This window comes from Rosa chinensis, chromosome 3 (assembly GCF_002994745.2).
Source record: "Rosa chinensis cultivar Old Blush chromosome 3, RchiOBHm-V2, whole genome shotgun sequence".
NCBI classification, from domain to species: domain Eukaryota; kingdom Viridiplantae; phylum Streptophyta; class Magnoliopsida; order Rosales; family Rosaceae; genus Rosa; species Rosa chinensis.
Genome location: NC_037090.1, coordinates 30,479,105 through 30,499,412, shown reverse-complemented (window position 1 = coordinate 30,499,412; position 20,308 = coordinate 30,479,105). Strand labels below are relative to the sequence as shown.

The following is a 20,308-nucleotide window of genomic DNA, read 5'->3' as shown; positions in this document are numbered from 1 at the left end:
ACTAGACTTGTTCAACCGATTCTATCGTTGATAAGTTAGGCTGCAACTTGTGAAATACGTACTCACACTTTGTATTTATTAATTTGTGGAAATCTGGGTCAAGTTAATTAATGCTAGCACTTGATTAATTGTGGAAGTGCATTCAAAAATGTTTTGAGTTCTCTACTTATAAAATGGCACCTCAAAATGTTGTTGAAACATGCAATTTGCTAAGTTCATCCTTTTGAATACACAAGATGGCCAAGTCCCATGTGGTTGCAGTTTCCAAGTTACTACTTTTTGGGATCCTAATGGCGACCTTTACCACAACAGGTCTCTCTCTCTCTCTCTCTCTCTCTCTCTCTCTCTCATGTATCATTATTTAACGTGCATGTTAATTTTAGTCATTGTTTCCTTACCTCTATATATATATATATATATATATATATATATATATATATATACACACACACACAGTCCTTCTCAGGTAAGGATATCCTTACCTTAGCCTTAGGACCGAATTTTCAGTTTTTGACCACTTTTCGATCATATATTCACGTCTTAACCGTTCAATTTTTAGGTCCTAATGTATAGATCAATTATGTAAATTTTTAACCAAATTGATGATCATTAAAGTATCGAACTCGATTAAACCAATGAACGAACCGAATCTTTCGAACCGGAACCGTTGTTCATTATTGTAAATTACAGTTTTGAATGCCTTAACGATCATCAATTTGGCTGAAATTTTGCAGAGATAATCTATACATTAAGACCTAATAACTAAACGTTAAGATGTGAATATGTGATTGAAAAGTAGTCAAAACTTGAAATCCATTACTAAGCTAAGGTAAGGACATCCTTAGCCAAAAAGAACTGATATACATATATATATATATATATATTTATATAAAGCTTGTTTTCGAGTGCTAATGTACATGTATCTGATGCAGGTGCCCAAATTGGTGTTTGTTATGGAACTCTAGCAAACAATCTACCAGAACCACGACAAGTAATATCACTTTACAACCAACATAACATCAAAAGGATGCGGCTATATGGTCCTAACCATGACGCTCTCGAAGCTCTTAGAGGCTCCAACATCGAGCTCATGCTTGGGGTCGAACACGAACGCCTTCAGGACATATCTTCCAACCAAGCCAGTGCTGATGATTGGGTCCAAAACAATGTGGTAACCTATGGAGATGTCAATTTCAAATACATTGCAGTTGGGAATGAAATAGAATCAGGTCCATTTGCACAATTTGTTGGCCCTGCCATGGAAAGAATTCAAAATGCAATTTCTAAGGCCGGTCTTGCAAACAAAATTAAAGTCTCGACAGCGGTTCATCCTATAGTCCTCCAAGAATCCTTCCCTCCATCAAAAGGATCATTCAAGCAGGATTATCGAGCCTTTCTTGATCCTGTCATTGGTTTCCTTGTGGGAAACCAATCTCCGTTGCTTGTTAATATGTACCCATACTTTAGTTACATTGACAACCGAGAGATTAACCTTCAATATGCTCTTTTCACATCTCCATCAGTTCAGGTTCAAGATGGACAACTTGGCTACCAAAACTTGTTTGATGCACTTCTGGATGCACATTACTCCGCTTTAGAGAAGGCCGGAGGCGGTTCTTTGAAAATTGTTGTATCGGAGACGGGTTGGCCTTCCGCTGGTGGTGATGGCGAAGTGACAACAATAGAGAATGCGAGAATCTACAACTCACATGTGATTAATCATGTCAAGGGTGGTACTCCGAAGAAACCTGAAGGTCCTATAGAAACTTACATATTTGCCATGTTCAATGAGAATGAGAAAACTGGAGCAGAGACTGAGAAGAATTTCGGGCTCTTTTTACCAACCGGAGATCCTGCTTATCCTATCAATTTCAACTAAGATTTTTCTAGGATTATAGGGGCATTTCTTTTATGCACGGACGAGTAAAGGTAAATAAAAGCTAGGTTGTAACCGTAAACCTAGCAAGAGCCAAAATACGTGTATGATAATCAAGAAATGAATGCCAATAAGCGTGTAGTCATAATTAATAAAAGACTTGCTGAAGTTAATTTCAGGAGCGGCTATTGCTACGTACTCTATCATTTTTTTTGTTCACCTTACATATATACTTTTTTCACCCCACACATTAATTTTTTTAATTTTTGTTTTTACTTCTTTTATACATTACCCCATGCCTATAGACTCCCTAAACCGTAGTGTCAGATTTCTGGCTCAACGTCCTGCAGCTGCACAGCTCTTGTCCAATTTGCAGTGTTCTCTAATCCGGACTTCGTGTCTCCTGGCTTAATGATCTTTGACCTCCTTCTGCCGAGGCAGGTTGTCATTGCTAGAAAGTCGGATGTTGGAAATCCGGATCTGTTGGTTCAACTATATAACGGATGGGTTGATTTTGAAAACATCACCGTACTTCCAAATTATCTCTCTGTTGATCTTGGGAGGATTGTTACAGATGTAGCGGCTGGGATCAAAATCAATGCTATGAACATTATTCACAATCACTGTGACAAAATAGGTGCTAATTTCGGTGATGTGAGACAACTTGTTGCACTTGATTATAGATATGGGGATGCTTAATTGGGGGGCCGGACTTGGCGAGATATGTGCATTACTATGCGTTGTCTCTCAAGGAGGGCAGATTAGATGCCGAATCACAAATGCTGCGACAGGTTCTCAAGTTGGATAAGAACAGGCAAAAGCAATTCGTGAGTTTTGTGTTGACCAATATTGCCACACTTCGTGGTAAAGAGATTGCAGTGGTGGGCGTGACCTATAAACCTAACATCTCTGGTCTGACCGACTCACCTGCCTTAAGAGTCTGTAAAGCACTTCAAAAGGAAGGCGCTCTCCTTCGGATTATCGATCCTTTAAGGAATGAAGATCAAATTATGGGGCTGTTTTTCTAACCCCGTAGGGGTTCAAGTTGCTTATGACATGGGAGATGCATGTGATGGAGCCCATGCAGTCTTATTTTGTGTGCCAACAGCCGCTATGCAATTCAATTTCCCTGCAATTATGGCTAGTATGGCACAACCACCGCAATTGTTTTTTGCCCACAGCCTGTTCAATAATATTGACTACGAAGCACTCAGCAGATTGGATTTATAGTCTATGTTTTTGGAAATTAGCATGCAAGGAAATGCAAATGTACTTGCAGCTTTTAATGAAATATCCTTTAATCATGTGCCTCCTCTGCCCTCGGCAGCCTAACTCAGCATTAGCGATTCGATATTCATCAATCATCACACTACCCTCAAATCATAAAAAATTATTACACATCCTCCTATCCTCCTGCATCAACTATATTGAGCTTCATTCATGTGGTGTGTTCTTCCGAATTTCCAATGAGATATAATTGTTCTACTATTCATAAAAATTAATGTGTTGCAGTACATTGAAAGTAAATTTTCCTAAAATTTCCAACATTATACAAAATCAATTGTATCTTGAGAGAATATATCGTCAACTAAATTTCGAGCACCATGAAACTATACACAGAAGCTTGTTATCACCATAAAAGCTTACCACAAACCTCATTCACTCATTCACTGTGGTAAGGTATCTTCAACTTCACCTACGTTGACTTTCAGTGTAACGCCATTTGGCCGATAAGCTGCCGAGCCTCAGCCACGTTCCCAATACTAGATTAGTAGCAGTTGCAATACTAATGTTTGCTCATCCCATCCAACAATGCCTCACCCTCCATGGACTTCCAACATCGTACTCAGCGGCGTGGTGCCTTCTCCCACCTCGGCATTATTTGTTGGCGGTCCGATTGAATCTTCCCTAGGTTCGTGTCGTAGACGCGCCTCGGTGTTGCGGTGACGGAATGGTATGGCGGCCTTGTTCCACTACTGTGTTGGTGCCAATCTTCCCATCCTGTCTCGACGTCTCGAATCACTTGTGGGTGTGTGTACTATCACCCTAATGTGGCTGAGCTGACGTGGTATTGGGCTGGGCTTCTTCTGGGCTTCTCCTTTTTTTTTCTTTTTTTTTCCCTGTTCTTCTTCTACGGTTTTTCTGCAGGCCGGTTTAGCAACTTCTAGACCGGTTTTTAGAGTTCTGCTTCCGCTTCTTGAATCTTGGGATCGAGACACTGCTGGTAAATCTGGTAGCAATCGGAGGTCCGGAAGGTGGTGAACCGGTGCAGGGATACCCTTTTTTCTTCTTGAAGGGCCGGTTCGGTGGTTTTCCGGCCGGTTCCAGTGGTTCCTTCGCCAGTTCTAGAATCCTGGGATCGAGGGCTTCAATATATGCTGCGATGGTGGGTAGGGTTTGAAGGCTATGAATTTAGGGTTTCAAGGTTAGGGCTTCGTGCTGATAATGTGTTTTAGGAAAACTGTAATTAAGAGAGAATTGCTGTATGTTCTCATTGATAATGAGGGCCTCTTTATATAGAGAATTACAAGAAATATAATCAGAGTTGTACAAGGAAAGATAATCGTACAATTAATTAGATATTTATGAATATCTTTAATTCAAAACCCTATTACAACTAGGTCAAGTAACCTAAAGTTTGGGCCAGACACATATTCTGGATTTACTTGAACAAGGTTTTTATTTTTTTTTGTTCTTTTAGATGTGCAAAAAAAAAATGAAGAGTAATAATTCTTTTCTTAATGTTTATTTATTTTATCTATTTTCTGTATCTCATGAATAATTATTTAATAGTTTTTAATTTTAATTTCAATCGCTAGCACTTTTTTTTTGCAAATATAATGGATATATTGGGATTTGGGTCATAATAGGATTTCTTTTGTTCTCCCTCACCAATATACGTTCAACATATATGATGATAGGAATTTTTATGTCACGTGATCTTGATTATAGTTTTAATTCGTATTATATATATATATATATATATATATATATTCTTTTATGAGTATATAGTGAAATTGGAAAATGAAAATGGATAAGGAAAATAATAAAGAATGAAATATAATATTTTTTTTGGTATAATTATTTTCCTTGACAGCTATTTTAATATGTCATTTAACAATTCATAATAGAATGAGATTAACTGAGCAGATTTGGAGGTCCCAATTGAAAGATAATGGTGAAATTAAGCTTGGGTTTCATTTGTGAAGCGTGATATTATACATGAGAGCTTTTTGGGTTTTTGGCTAGTCTTTATGTATTAATATTGTCACATTATCAATGATATTATCATTTACTCTTCTAAAAAAAATATAAATAAAAAAAGAAAAGAGATAGAGAGAGAGAGAGAAAGGAAAAACAGTATTTTAGTGTTTTTCACTAGGTAAATTATACGAGATGCTAACTGATGAGCAAATCAAAGAGTAGAATTCCCAATTACTAACTAGCTGCTAATGACTAGTTGTAACTAATTTCCCAGACTTTATGTCCAGATGCTTGACATGTTCTGGCGTTGTGAATCCAACGTTCTATGTTTCTTTTTTTTTTTTGGATTGATGAGGTTGTCCTAGGGCGAATCCCCTGGCATGTTCCTCTTCAACGAAACTTTCTTTGATAGATACTCTTGTTCGCTCAAAAATCGTCTCGGCCACGTGTCACTCAGCCGAGGTCTTCTTGGCTTACACGTGTCCTTCTGGCCTGGTGATGTGTGCGCGGGCGTGCCAACTAGCAGCCGAGAGGCCAAGCAAGGTTTTGATCTAGGTTACCAAGTTTGCGCTGATCTGACTTCTAATCAATCGACTGTGGGCCGAGGAAGGATCGAAGACGGCCGCGGGGTTCTCTGCCTTGGATGCAAGGACTTTACTCGATTTGGCTTTGCTAGCCGGAGTGTTCGTGCTGTGTAACTCAGTGAGTTAATGTGAAAGTGCGAGTTATCAATAATAAATCTATAGGATGCAGATGCTCACAAGTCACAGTAAAGACAAAATCAAAGTATAAGGTGTTATTCTGATGCCTTGATTCAATACGAGTACGGACGAAGAAACACATGAACCCTAAAAACTCGTTTATATGATTTTCTTATTTTCTTAATATGATTTGTGAAAAAGTAAGTGCAGGAGGGTAGATGCAAAGAAATCACATGCAGGAAAAATAATGAACAAGGAATTAAAGAGCAACAAAATAAATCTGCAAGAATGTAAAGTGCAGGAAAGACAAGAAAAATATCAGTGAGTAAAATAATTGATAAGAGATACGTAGATTGATAGAGTGTAGAGATGCGATAGAGAATTTGAGAATATTGAAATTGTATTGAGCTGTTGTGTTTTTGGTTGTGGACCTTTAACAAAGATGTCTACGGCCCCTATTATCGTACAGAAATAAAGATAATAAAACAAATACAATCTCAGCTTTAATTGTTGATACTGGATTGATTACAAAGTGTTCTAAGAATAAAATTTCTTTGACGTACATAATTGGCGATCAACCATCATGACTCTTCAATGCTTACTTTTGTAATGGCCACACTTGGTGCTGTACTGTCTCTAAACGTAGAATTTGGCATTTAGTAGCTTTTATCTGCTCATAATGTCCTTCCATCAGCGTCCTGACCAATTGAAACAGGCATTGGATAGGACTTTCTCAGCCACTATTAAACCATACCTCGACTCAAGGTGAGCCGGACCTCTGCCAAGGTGAAAGTCAGACCCTGGCTGAAGCGAAGTGAGCCGAACCTCGGCTAAATGCTTATTATATCATGGCCCATCATGACCCAGTCCTGCATCCTGTGGGCCCTAGCTTAATTTCTGTTACTTGCGCCTTGCCAAATTTAGGTTCAAACAGGGCCCCCCCAGTCCCTTGAGCTTCGGCTTTAATGCCGAGGGGGTAAGGGATTGTAGGTTTACCGTTGTACTTCGGTAAGGACCTACTTTTTCAAACCCATCTGCTCCAAACCATTCCATGCCATGCAGGTTCGGTATGCTTCCATTCTTGGTAAGCAACTCAACTGGGCTGCCACCTGATCTCGGCCTTACTTGGTCGTAAGTTTGAGTTCCTTTATTGTTCCTCGGCCTTACTTGGCCGTAAATGTTTTCTTTGAACCGCGGCTTAAAAAAAAAAAAAAGCTATGGAGCTCGGGTTCATGAAAGTCTAGCTGAGGTAAAAACTTTCTAGAACTTCAGGTTCATGAAAGCTTGCTGAACTCTGCTTTCCTTCTATAACTCGGCATCAAATCAAGTCATGGCAATCCTTTTTAAAGTAACTAGGCCTTGAGGTACTAGCACAGTAAACTTTGGTATAGGTCAGTGTCACGAGCCGCACTGAGGGGGCAAAAGCGGAAGCACACTGTTACAAATGGAGTTATTGTTCATAAGCTACAATAACTCCATTTTGTTTTAGTGCTTGCAACAATGCCCGTGCTTTGCTGCAGGATGTGAATCGTAACCATGATGTTTTTTATTGTTGATCATCTAAAACAAAAGATGATCTTATCATAGTAGAGTGTTCAAAAATAGTTGGTCTATTGTAAAATTCAATTCAAAAATGATAAAGACAGAATCAATACACGCAATAAAGACCAAACAATGTGGTATCCCTTTTCGATTCCAATTACAACAAGATTGACGGCTACTGCACTTCTATAGCAAATGACAAGATTTTTTTGAAGAAGTAGAATTGTCAAGCTCATAAAGCATTCGACTTCTAGGTTTGTTAGAAGTCTAGTCAACAATGCAATTAAAATAGGACAAAATACTTATTGTTTTACTCCCTATACTTTTAGGGACTCGACGTTTAATCTCTCGCTTTTCAATTTCACCTGAAAACTCCCTAAACTCTCTAATTTCACAGATCTGGTCCTTGCCGTCAACTCATCGTCAAAAACTCTATTATTTTGCTGATGTGGCATCCCTTTCACTGCAAAATGTCTATTTTACCCCCCCCCCCCCCACTGACTTTTTTCTCTCTCTCTCTCTCAAATAAAGATTTTTTCCTCATTTTCTTTTGCACAGCGCCTTCCAACTCCTCATTACTCGAACCGCAGCCTGGGTAATATTGGCCTGGGTGGCGTCACCACTCATAATCACCGTCTTTCCGTGACTGTTAATTTAGGTGACCCACATACAAAGCAGGAAATCAAAAGCCTATATTTCTTTTTTGGATAATTGGGGGAAAAGGCTATATTTGTGCCCAGAACAAATTTCAGTATGGTCATGGAAATCATTTTTAGATCTTTAAATTCCATCATGAAATGTATTGTCAGTAAACAGCATAAGCATTCACCAAGAGTTTGAGTAGAACTACCTATAAATGACAAGGGAATTATGGAGTGCAGTGAAAGTAAACAGTACAATTTTAGACAACAATGAGAAAGGAATTATGTTATGCAGTGAAGTAAATAGTACAATTTTAGACAACAATAGGAAGGAATTACAGCGTGCAATGAATGGGAGAGCTCCAATGAAGTTTATATTTGATCTTGCCATTTCTAAGTGCTCAAGGAGGTGGAACAATCTTTCCAGAGCATTTCCCGAACCCTACTTTGTAGCCATTTCCCTGCAAGGATAACAATAATTAGATGCCAATAGTTGGATCTTTGCAACTAGACCTACTACTCTACTAGTATCAGAATGTTCCTTAATCTAGTAGGATAGTCGGTAATTATGTGAAATATAAATTGCTTCAGGAGAACAAAAGCAAATACTACAACATCATAGCTCGATGAATCATGATAAAAAGATCAGAAACGTGCTGAAAATGAAGTGCCTTTTGAAAAAAAAAATTATGAAGAGCAAAAACAATCATTATAGCAGGATAAGAAGTTTAAAGAGCAAAACAGGTTTTAAAAATGTTTTCGAACATATTAATAACTTCACTAATGTTTGTTTTACTTTCATTTTTTCTAAAAGATCATCCTTCGTTTTATTAATAGTGAAGACGATTAGAAATATCAAGGTTAATAAAAGGGCATGTAAGGTCAAGAACCTTGCTAAAACCAGTAATGATGACTTCGTCTCCATCTTCAAGAAATTCACGAGTAACGCCGTTTAATGACAATGGCTTATCCCATGTCAGCTCTAGCAAGCTTCCGTAAGATTCTGGCTCCTATTGGCAGATACAAGATATATATTAACTTCACTCAAGCAATACAGGGATCTGTTAAATTCATAATATCAGAAAATGAACTGAAATCATACAGGTCCACTGATGGTCCCAGTTCCAAAGAGATCTCCAGGCCTTAAGTTGCACCCATTGATGGTAAGGTGTGCTAGCTGCTGAGGCAATGTCCAAATTCTGTAGATGTGTTGCAGATAATTAACATATATTTACAAAAGGAACACAGTTCCAGGTGTTATGATGGCCGAAAGATCAGTAGTGCGTACAAAATAGTGAAAATACCCTACACTCGTACACGAGTAAGAAAACTACTACAGAGGAGTTGTATGACTTGTATCATGTAAAACTAAACACTGTTGAAGATGTAAATAGAGAGGAAATCCTTACAAGTGGTTGAAATTACTCTTTGTGACCACAGATGAGCGCCTCTCTCCATCTGGTTTAATTCGAACCTTGCAGTTAAAAGGAAGTTTGATCATCGTCTAAACAATGCAACGGAATAGGAAAAGGAAAGTAGAAACTGTGAACGTGCTTCACAAGACTGAAAGAAACAAGCGGGGAGGGTACCTCTAATGTTATGTCATAGCTTTTGGAGATATTTTCAGCGACATGGGCAATAGATGGGGGTGCTGCACTTCAGAGCACACATCATATAAGAACCATGAAACACAGCTTCAACAATTACAACACAAAACCAAAATTAGGGTGATATGCACCAAAACAAATAGATATGAGAAACACCTTTTTGGGAGGATCACAGGAAAATGGTTCTAGAGCTTCGAGTGTCACTATCCAAGTGGATATCGTAGTTCCTAAATATTCACAATTTTACACATAAAAGTAAAGTCATGCAATCATTTGATTGAGCACAGTGCTCCAATCAAGTAGTGTATCTTTATCCATGGAATTTAAGAATGGAGCGTGATAGTTTTCAGTGCTTACCAAAACTTTTTCCTAGGAAAGGCACACTGGGAATAAATTCCTTTGCCTGGATATCTCTAGCTGTGAAAACCAACTTCTTATCAAATACAACCAACTGTAGAACATGAAGGACAAGAACTGAAAGAAACATGAAGCAAGCATACCAATCCAGCCATTCATCAAGACAAGTCCAAAAATGTGATCTGCTGCCTCATTCACATCCACCGGATTCCCTAATTCATTTCCAGGACCAACTACAGCAGCCTACAAGCAACATGATAATGAACGATGAGAAGAACCAAATTTATGAGTTCGACAGCATCAAAGAGTAATGTAATAGCATAAGGCTAACCATTTTAAGCTCAAAATCTAGTTTCGTTGCGGGACCAAAATATAGCAGACCACCTGGAGGTTGTCTGATAAAACACATGAAAGAGTAAAATATAAGACTAAAATACTCGTAAGTGATGACAGAACGAAATTTCTACATGGATGGGAAGTCCAGCCTAATCACGGTTCAAATACACACTCTTTCAGGAAAAGAGTGAGCACCAAACTCAAAAGTTAGTTAAAAAATGCGACAGGTGATTGGAGGCACAACCGATCGTTAAGTGTTACAATTAACTTTCCCATCACCCTCCTTATAAACCAAATATCGTGCACCAGAAATATAGCCTCAAAATACTAATATACTACCAATTCTTCAGAAATGAACCATTACCACCAAGTGAGCAATGTCCAACACCCCACCTTGGACGTAAAAATGTCTCAAGAGACACCTCTCTGATTGACCTGGGTCGAGTAATGTCAGTTCCAGAGATAACAATCGACGAAGCTCGTCCATGATATGCAATTGGTAGGTCCAACCTAACACGAAATAAAACCTGTTCAATTTGTAAACGATCAAAGATAGAGGAATAAATTTCTGTGCTGTGACACCCTAAACCCACGTACCATTTCAGTGGAATTGCCTGACCTGCCTTATAACTAATCTTGGCCCCGCAGTCGTGTACGTGATCCATTGATGAAAAGAAGTCTGTAAAGTCCCCAATCGCCACAGGAAGCAGCATTTCCACCTCGCTCTACATATTCATAAGGACACACACAGAAAAGTGGCATTCAAAACGCGGAAGTTGCAATAAACATAAGGTAATTTTCGGGATTATAGATTTCTCATACCAACGGAATAAGTGATTCCTGCTTTAAACTTTGATTGTCACGCAATGTTGGCTCAGTAGCTGCATCATTAATCAACCAAACTAAACTTAATCATCAATTTAGTGAGGTCAAACTTAAGCGAGGATAAGATTGCAGCATACATGAAAGTAGCTTCTGAAGTGTAGCACGTGCTTCCTTCCAAGCAGGTCGTCCCAAGGCCAAGAACTTGTTCAAATTAGGCTAAGAACCAAAAACAGAGCAATCAATTTTACAGGATTAATCAGCATATAATAATCATGATTACTGAACCAACGGACCTGATAAAAGCAGTCGGAGTTTCTGAGGATCGGACCGTTGAAAAGACCGGCGGCGGCGATTGCTGACAAGTCCAACACATAATCGCCGATGGCCACGCCCGGTCGAGCCGTTGAAGCCGGTTTTGGCTGTATGGGGAAGTGAGAGCTCGGGTCGACTTCGATGAAGGAAGTGAGAGCTACGCCGGACACGGAGTTTTTCCGATGTCGACGACTTCCATGACCGAAGTTAGAGCTCGGGAGGTTCGGTAAGGGGATGTGATCAATCGGGTTGTTTTCTCGGAAGGAACGAAAAAGGCCGTACAAGGTGTTGCTCGGAGGGCGCTTCATTTTTTAGGAGGGGAGAAGAAGACGGACTGAGGCGTTGAATCTACAGAGTGAGGGGCTTATATATAGGGTTTAGGCGGGAGACAGTAGTCACTTAATATGGAGGTGGAGCCGTGTGGAGGCGTCTTATTTTGGGATTGGAGATTTGCCCGCTTTCGATGTGGGAGAATATGCGTCCCCCGAAAGTGGCAAATGAGCTTTGCACGTTTCGGGAAATGGGAGCAGGAGCCTGTCAAGGTGTTCCAACGCCCTGCGCGTGTGCGGGCTTGGTCCTCAATCTGGACGTATTTGGTCGTACTATTGGTGTTTGGAACTCGTAAGTCGTAACTGAGAGCGAGGGAGAGACCGATCGAGGCGAGATCCGCTTTTAGGCTTTAGCCAACCCTATCACGTGCCTCCCATGTGGAGTACCCCATATCCACCCGTTACCATTACTCATATCCACCCGTTACTATTACTCTGCATAACCACCCGTTACTATTACTCTGCATGACCGACGGGCGCTGATTTTCGGCTTGGTGCAGGTGGACCTTGGTCCACAGATACTTGTACTTTCCCAGCATCTGGGAATCCGAGGAATCATAGACAGCACCCACGCGCGAAACTTGGGGGCAACCTTAGTCTCCCTACACTCGCGAAGTCCATCTATAAAGGCCTGCTTTTGAGGTTCATATTCGTTCCCTTTGCCTCACCTAGCAAGACTAGGGGGGGGCAACACTATACCAAGGCCGAGTAAGCGGCTTGCAACAAGCTTATCTCGCGAAGGAATAAAGTTGGTGGAATTCAAGTCACTTTCGCCATAGAGTACATTTAGAGTTCGATTATTTTGAACTTTTCTTGAAATAACAAATTGGAGCCTATTTTTGAGGCTTCGCGAATATTTAAAGAGTGATCTGAAAATAGAATAATGCTATTATATTCATAAAGTGGCTTTGCGGCCAAAGCATTACATTCAATACATTAGTGAAATTACAAAGCCAAAAGTGGCTAAAATGCAGACAGTGGAATCTTCTGAATCTATCTTCAAGAGGAAGCAGTGAAGGAACTCACTGAGGGTTTGAGCTACGCCACTATCTCCAAGAGGCATCGGCTTGAGTCTCTGCACCACCATCTTCAACCTTGGCAGCCACCATTTTCTGGGCGTGAAGTGTGGGAACAGCCATACTGTAGCCACTCCCATTCCTTTCGCGAGTCCATCCTTCGTCATCCCTCCAAGATTCGGTCATTGAATAGAGAGCATGAGAATGAGGTGACTGCCAAAGCCCCCTTCCATCTGGAGGGCACAACTCGGGTCGAGTCCAGAAGGAAGGGACCCGAAGAAGAGCGGTTGGCCTTGGGTGGCCTCCCACCCATCTTCGTTTTGCTTCGTGTGGGGGTTTCCAACAAAGATGATCCCTCAAGTGCAGAGATCCCACACAGGAGCACCCCATGCACTTCAGCGAATATCAAAGCCTGGTTTGTTCCATCCAGGAAGATTAATAGCGCGTGGGCGTAGTAGTGATGTTACTTTCTTTTACTTACTTTAGCTTCTCTATATTAACTTTGTTCATTCCACTTTAGTCATCCACCATGCAGAAATAAATTGTTAGTATATTTCAAGCAATTGTATTTGAATATTTTTACAAAGCTTCCAATGGTAAAATTAGAATACCTTATCCCTTTGAAGTTAAGTTGGAAAAATGCTCTTTTGCTTTGCCATCAGTCCAATATCTGGGGCATATTATCTCGGCCCAGGGGGTCGAAATGGATCCAGAAAAATTGCAAGGGGTCTCATAGTGGCCTAGGCCCACTACTCTCAAGGCCTTAAGGGGTTTTCTGGGGCTTACAGGTTATTATCGCAGGTTCATAAAACATTATGGTATTATTGCAAAGCCACTGACAGATTTGCTGAAGAAGGATAATTTTACATGGTCTAATCACGCTAAGGATGCATTTCTTCAACTGAAATCAGCTGTGACATCAGCTCCTGTATTAGCCTTGCCAAACTTTGAGGAGGAGTTTTCGATAGAAACATATGCAAGTGGCGTGGGCATAGGGGCAGTGCTTTCTCAACAGCGCCATCTAGTGGCATTCTTAAGCAAGGCCTTATCACCAAGGAACCAATCTCTATCGGTTTACGACAAAGAGATGTATGCCATTCTCTTTGCTGTCGCAAAATGGCGTCATTACATTCTCGGCCGCACCTTTACTATTGTTATGGATCATCAGACGCTCAAGCACCTGCTAGACCAGAAAACATCCACACCATCTCAACATATGTTAGTGCAATGTTTATTTGATTGGCATTTCCTAAGCGCAACAACCAAGAGTCATGTTTTCATGTAATAACTTTCTACTCTTGGATCCTTAGAAGAATGGAATGATTCAAGCTTCATGCACAACTCTCATCAATCAGGTATGTCTTGCATACATGTGCATGATTGTAAAGTGGTTAGGACTGAACTTGCCTTTGAATCCTATTATACTTTTCAATCTTATTGTACTGATCTGCGTTTTTTCAGATGGTTTTATTAAAAGCATTCAAACTTTCTTAAATTGGTTTATGGGCTTTCTAAATGATGATTCTATTTTAATCCATGCTTTTTAAAAGACGTCTTGAAGCCCATGTACATTAGAAACCCTAGCTAGCTCGTCCTCTCCTATATATATGTTTCTCTTAGGGTTGTTCAGGGGGTGGAATATATCAAAATATTTGGTCGTTGCTTTCTTGAGATTTTTCTGCCTTTATCTTCAAAAAGCATTGAGCTAAAGTTTCATGTGAGAATCCTTCATAAGTTGTTCCTTGTTTAGTTTTGAAGGATTATCAAATCCCAAATTTTTTCTGTCAAAACAGTTTTCTGGTTTTATGCTTCATGTGTGTTGGTAGTTCATGCATGATTTGTGCCTTGAGGTTAACCGAGGTGAGAGTTGTGTCATCTCAAAATTGACAAAGGAGAACAAGGTCGCTGATTTGGAAGTAGTAAAGACAAGGAGACACCGCTGCCCACTAGATTGGTTCTAGTAGATGAGTTGTGTAAGATCTTTATGTACTTTCATATTCATATAGTGGATTGTTCACCGGCATAGTGCCCGCAGTTGTTTACCTCTTTGGAGGGTTTTACTGCGTCAACAGATCTTGTGTTATGTGTGATGAGTTTACTTTGAATGGTTTGGTTAATTGAGTAAAGCATAACATCGTCAGACTTATTAAGATTGATATGCAGTTTCGATTAGGATTCAAGTTATACTGCACTCCTATATTAGGATGCGAACAGGCCTGCACTCCTAAGACTAATTCCTAAAGTTATTGACATATTGATTAGTTGCATTAGTTGGGAAACATAAATATCCATTTTGTAATTTCAATATAAGTGGCTATCCAAACTCATGGGGTATGGCTACAAAATTCAATACTGAGCTGGCAGCCTTAATACTGTACCTGATGCTTTATCTCGCCGCGAGGAGCTCCATGCCATACAAGCCATATCCAGCCCCGTCTTTGATAGCATCAAAGCTATTGACCTTGCTTGTGAACAAGACCCTGTAGCTCAATCAATTGTCCAGGCACTTCAATCAAGGAACCAATCCAAGAAGGGCTTCTCTCTGTCCGATGGAAGGCTTCACTATAAAAATCGCATCTACATACCAGAAACATCGGATTGAAGATTCAAGATTCTTTCAGAATTTCATTCATCCTTGGAGGCAGGGCATTCCGACTACCTTCAAACTTTGAATCGCTTGGGCCGTAGCTTTGGTTGGCCGGGTATGCGCAAGGATGTGAAGTGCTTTGTGGCAACTTGTGACACCTGCCAGCGCCAAAACTATGAAACCTTGAAGCCTCCTGGCATTCTCAAACCATTACCGGTGCCAGACAATACGTGGGTTGACATATCGATGGATTTCATCGACGGCCTTCCTGTCTCAAATGGTAAGAATGCCATAATGGTGGTAATCGACCGTCTCTCGAAGCACGGCCACTTTGTCACTGTCACTCATCCCTACACAGCTGCCACAATAGCATAGGCTTTCCTCAGAGAAATCTTCCGGCTTCATGGCCTTCCTCGCTCTATTGTCAGCGACCGTGACCCAATCTTCACCAGCCATTTCTGGGAGGCTCTTTTCAAATCCCAAGGAACTAAGTTGTGCAGGAGCTCGACCTATCATCCACAATTAGATGGTCAAACCGAGGTGGTGAATCGCTCATTAGAACACTATCTCAGATGCTTTGTGGCTGACAAACCTAATTCCTGGGCCAATTTGCTCCATTGGGCAGAATGGTGGTATAATACCACTTACAATTCCACAACCCAGATGACTCCTTTTCAAGCTATTTATGGCACTCCACCACCGAGCATCCATCGCTATCTTCCTGGCTCCACAGCAGTCCATGCCGTAAACCTTGAGCTGCAAAGCAGAGATAAACTATTGGAACTATTGAAGACTCATATGCATACTGCCCAGAATAGGATGAAACAACAGACAGACAAAAATAGATCAGAGAGAACCTTTGAAATTGGGGATTGGGTATACGTCAAACTTCATCCATATCGGCAAAAGTCACTCTGCAACCGTCCTTCACAGAAGCTTGCTCCTCGATATTATGGACCCTTCCAGATCACAGCGAAGTTCAGTCTGGTGGCTTACATACATCTCCTGCCGCCACAATGCAAGCTCCATCCTACTTTCCATGTTTCACTCCTGAAAAAGAGGATTGCAGATCACACCACAGTCTCGACCACTCTTCCTCCCTTCACTGATGAATCTCCTGGACTCCACTAAAAGTCCTTGATATTGCTATTGAGAAAAAGAAGAACAGATCAGTTACGAAATGGCTCGTCCAATGGACGGGACTTCCAGCTGAAGACGCAACTTGGGAGGAGGCTCACTCCCTGATGAATCGTTTTCCCCATTTCCAGGCCTGAGGACAGGTCCTTAGTTGAGAGGGTGGGAATTGATAAGGACACCCATCAGCTATTTTCAGAACTACACCAGTAGACCATAATTGTGCACCACAATTATCCTTCTGTAACGGTTGTTTTTTTTGCCAGCTAGCAATTAGGATAAGGATTGTAAGATTTGAACACCTGTCGTTGATCCTCGTGATGGAATCTTTCCTTTCAGCACCTTTAAATTTGTAGGCTTCCCCATTTTGCTGGGTATGAATGAAAAGTATGTTTTGAATTTTCTGTTTTTATCCTTTTCTCTGTTCTGGCACCTACTATTGAGCCTCGTCGAATTGACATATATTGGACTAGACTGATCAAATCGATAAGAATAAGGGTGTTGTTGAAGAAATTAAAACATAAATGACTGACATATTTTTGGTGTAAAGTTCAAAGTAATAAACTGAATTTAGTCCATAAATTTAATTTGAATTCAATGATTTTCAAATAAGAAAATGATTATTGGGTAAACAGTAAACTAGGTCCTTTTGAAGAAAATAAAATAAAAGCATATAGTATGCTAAACTGAAATTGAAGCTCCAAAAGTTCACTAATTATAATAATACACAAAAATATTAGACAAGACATTTTAGTTGTTGATAGTCGGACTTGATGTAGGAGGAGTGATACACTTTTTTAATTGATTTGATTAAGCATGGTTTTTAACGAGACCACATTAACATCTATCATTATAATTGATTAAGCTTTATTAACTAAGTTTATTCATTTGATAAAATAAATAAAAAAGGTAAATTCCTTGTATGGTACCTGAGGTATGGCCAATTGAACACTTTAGTACCTGATCTTCAAAAGAGGACAATTTGATACAAGAACTCAGGGTTTTTGGTACTTTTGTTAAATTTTCAGTTAAATGTAAGAATAAAATTTATATTTAGAATATATGTATAAAAAAAAAAAAACAAAAAAAACATGAGTTTTGTTGGTTGATCACCACTCTTCATCATTTTATAGGTATGAATTAATCTTTTGGGTTATGTTGAAGATGATATAATCAAATTTTATGTTTAAGAAATCTACTCATCACGATTTGGACACCCATGAGACAACTCTATCAAGCTATGTCTAATCCACTTGAAGTAGTCTCGTGAGTGTTCAAATTAGAACGACTTAATTTTTAAAACATAAAATTCAATCATGTCATCTGAAACATAAACCAAAAGCACTAATTCATGTTAATTTGCTCCCAAATGATCTTGAAAATGATGAAGACACAGGGATGATGGCCATCAACCGACAAAACTCATGTTTTTTATTTTATTTTTATAAATAGATCCTAAATGTCAATTTTATTCTTACATTTACAGAAAAATTAATAGAAGTACCAAAATGTTAAACGGAGTCTGGGTTCAGGTATCAAATTGTCCCATTTGAAAGACTGGGTACCAAATTGTCCAATTGATCATACCTCAAGTACCATAAAAAGAATTCACCAAAAAACAAAAAATAATGGACAAGAAATTCTATATATACTGCACAATCCATTTTGTCCCTATCCTACAGAAATATAAATTCATCTTTTGACTTCTTCATCATAAAATTTAGCACAAAATTGTATAATTATCTGATCATGCGAGTATAATATTGTTACTCATAAGATTGCTTGTTTTAGCTTTCATGGATGAGGCTTATTTATTTGATTAGAAAAAGGGCCTCGGCTATAATATTTTCGAGATGATTTATGTGTAACGGATAGTACCTGGGGGTTTTGGCACATCGTCCCCTCTTCTGTGATTTTTTTTTTCTTAAAAATAAGACCTCTATGTAAAAGAACTAAAACAACAATATGACACGCGCTTCTCTCCAAAACCCTAGAGCTCAATTAGGGTTCGTTCAATTTCAGTTCATCACCGCCGGGGAGGGTTGGTGGTGGCCGCCATGGCCGGGCCCCTGCTCCACCACCTGGTTACCTTCCCTCATTATGATGTCTTTTCCCGGGGAAGCCGTGGTCTTATCTTGGAAAATTTCTCGGACAGCGAATTTATTGCCAGGTAGTCGATCGTTTGCTGTACCCAAGACTTGTTCCGCCAACCAGGTACGAATCCAGGTTTGTTTTCCTCCTTCCCTATATCTTTTAATTCACATCATTTCTTGTTTAAAGTTACTAGATTAGAACCTAGCTTGGAAACTAGAACATTTTGATTGGTATTCCCTGCACACCCTAGGACTATTTTGAGTTGCTCTATGAACTCGCTCGATTGGCTTTATGGAAATCTCTTCGTATTCCGAGGGCACGCTTGTCTTGGTTCCCAAAACTGGAGCAGCTTTACGTGTTCTAGATCACCAACCTGGCCTTTAAATTGGGCTCATTCTGATCCTCCAAGAGTACCTACACCCTTTGTTTCCATTGTTCACATTCCTAACCTTTGCTATCTCATCATGGCTTTCAGTCTGAATGCTCGTGCTCAGGTGAGTTCCTCACGCCCTCGTAGCCCTGTTGTTTTTAATTCCTACCCAAGACCCCGTCAAAATGAACCACCCTTTGTTACTCATATTGGAGGAACCAAAATCATTGTTGATCAGAATGACACCACTGTGTTTGTCCCACAACATGCTCTTACCAGTAAGGAGCATCTGAACAACTATGTCCTGCTTACCAAGATCTTTGGCAAGCGAGTTTCTCCACGAAAGATTGTCAGGAAGTGTAACCAGCATTGGGCGAATCTTCAAGGTTCGGTTCGTATGTGCCAGCTTGTCAATGGCTGGTACTCTCTCGAGTTCACCTATCTCCAAGATGTTGACTTCGTGCTTGACAATAGGCCGTGGTTTGTGAAAGGTAGAATCTTTCATATCAGGAGATGGTCACCCAACTTTGATCCACGCACGGCAAAAATCGAGACACTGATCCTCTAGGTGAGGCTTCCAAACCTTCCCCTTCAGTTCTGGAATAAGAATGCAATTCAACCGATTACCAAAGTTTTGGGGTGTTTTATCAAGTTGGACGAGAGGACTGAGTTCAGTGAAAACTATATCTTTGCTCGGGTATGCATGGAGATTGACCTCCGCATCCCTCTGAAAATGACCCTGATAGTCCGAGAAGAAGAGGAAGGGGATCTTCTTTTTGATCTTGTAGCTGAACCAGCAAGGCTCTTTCTCTCCTATGAAGCCATTTTCGAGGTCTGTTTTGAATGTGGAAGTTATAGGCATATGATTAGGAACTGTCCTGTGCGGAAGAAAGAATAGCACTTTGTCCTAGTTGACAAGGAGAAGGGTGATGATGATGTGGTACTGGAAGATATAGAGGTGGACCCTGAGGTCAAAGAGCTGATAAGTGAGAATGTGATGGTCTACTTCCCTCAGCCGGCTAAGGCAGATCTTGAGGCTAAATTGCAGGACCTGTCCAAAGAGGAACAACTCCACTCCTCCCCGGGCTGGACCCAAGTGCAAGCAAAAACAAGGAGGGCAACTACTGCTAACGTAAGGGATTCGACCACAAACTACACAAGGAAAGAAGACACCACTCTAAACAAGAAAAATATAGTCAAGCCGGGAATCTCTTTTAAGGATGCTACAATGGGCCAGGGCACCATTTCTATGGGCAATCGGCCTGCTTCTTCGGGAAACAAATCTCCTATTGGTTCCTCCAGTGAGGAGGTGGTGAGCGATTCCGTTTCCAATGACTCTGTCCTTTCTTATTCATCTTTTCCTGAAATTGCTAAACT

At 40.1% G+C, this 20,308-nt stretch overlaps 2 protein-coding genes and 1 long non-coding RNA gene across 3 annotated transcripts; 1 reads left to right on the top strand and 2 right to left on the bottom strand.

Annotated features, from left to right (window-relative positions):
• The first annotated feature begins 156 nt into the window (after positions 1-156).
• Positions 157-2,072, top strand: LOC112195168 (glucan endo-1,3-beta-glucosidase, basic isoform). The gene is made up of 2 exons (XM_024335533.2): positions 157-312; positions 933-2,072. The coding sequence occupies exons 1-2, from the start codon at positions 237-239 to the stop codon at positions 1,877-1,879; spliced, it is 1,023 nt and encodes a 340-aa protein (XP_024191301.1). The 5' UTR covers positions 157-236; the 3' UTR covers positions 1,880-2,072.
• A 6,018-nt stretch (positions 2,073-8,090) lies between these two features.
• Positions 8,091-12,020, bottom strand: LOC112193634 (fumarylacetoacetase). The gene is made up of 14 exons (XM_024333843.2): positions 11,383-12,020; positions 11,227-11,305; positions 11,087-11,145; positions 10,862-10,989; positions 10,658-10,774; positions 10,260-10,323; positions 10,072-10,171; positions 9,929-9,988; positions 9,726-9,798; positions 9,554-9,620; positions 9,374-9,438; positions 9,067-9,163; positions 8,855-8,974; positions 8,091-8,425 (listed from the first exon to the last, which is right to left on the bottom strand). The coding sequence occupies exons 1-14, from the start codon at positions 11,707-11,709 to the stop codon at positions 8,366-8,368; spliced, it is 1,416 nt and encodes a 471-aa protein (XP_024189611.1). The 5' UTR covers positions 11,710-12,020; the 3' UTR covers positions 8,091-8,365.
• Positions 12,021-15,015: 2,995 nt separating this feature from the next.
• On the bottom strand, positions 15,016-16,539 carry LOC112195312. The gene is made up of 3 exons (XR_005808953.1): positions 16,191-16,539; positions 15,926-16,089; positions 15,016-15,842 (listed from the first exon to the last, which is right to left on the bottom strand). It is a non-coding gene; the product is annotated as an uncharacterized LOC112195312 (long non-coding RNA).
• Positions 16,540-20,308: the final 3,769 nt, after the last annotated feature.

Coding starts and splice junctions, on each gene's coding strand:
- LOC112195168 (XM_024335533.2), top strand. CDS start 237: ATGGCCAAGTCCCATGTGGTTGCAGTTTCCAAGTTACTACTTTTTGGG. Junction 313..932: donor GGCGACCTTTACCACAACAG/GTCTCTCTCTCT, acceptor TATCTGATGCAG/GTGCCCAAATTGGTGTTTGT.
- LOC112193634 (XM_024333843.2), bottom strand. CDS start 11,709: ATGAAGCGCCCTCCGAGCAACACCTTGTACGGCCTTTTTCGTTCCTTC. Junction 9,164..9,373: donor AAGAGTAATTTCAACCACTT/GTAAGGATTTCC, acceptor ACACATCTACAG/AATTTGGACATTGCCTCAGC. Junction 8,426..8,854: donor TCATTACTGGTTTTAGCAAG/GTTCTTGACCTT, acceptor TTATCCTTGCAG/GGAAATGGCTACAAAGTAGG.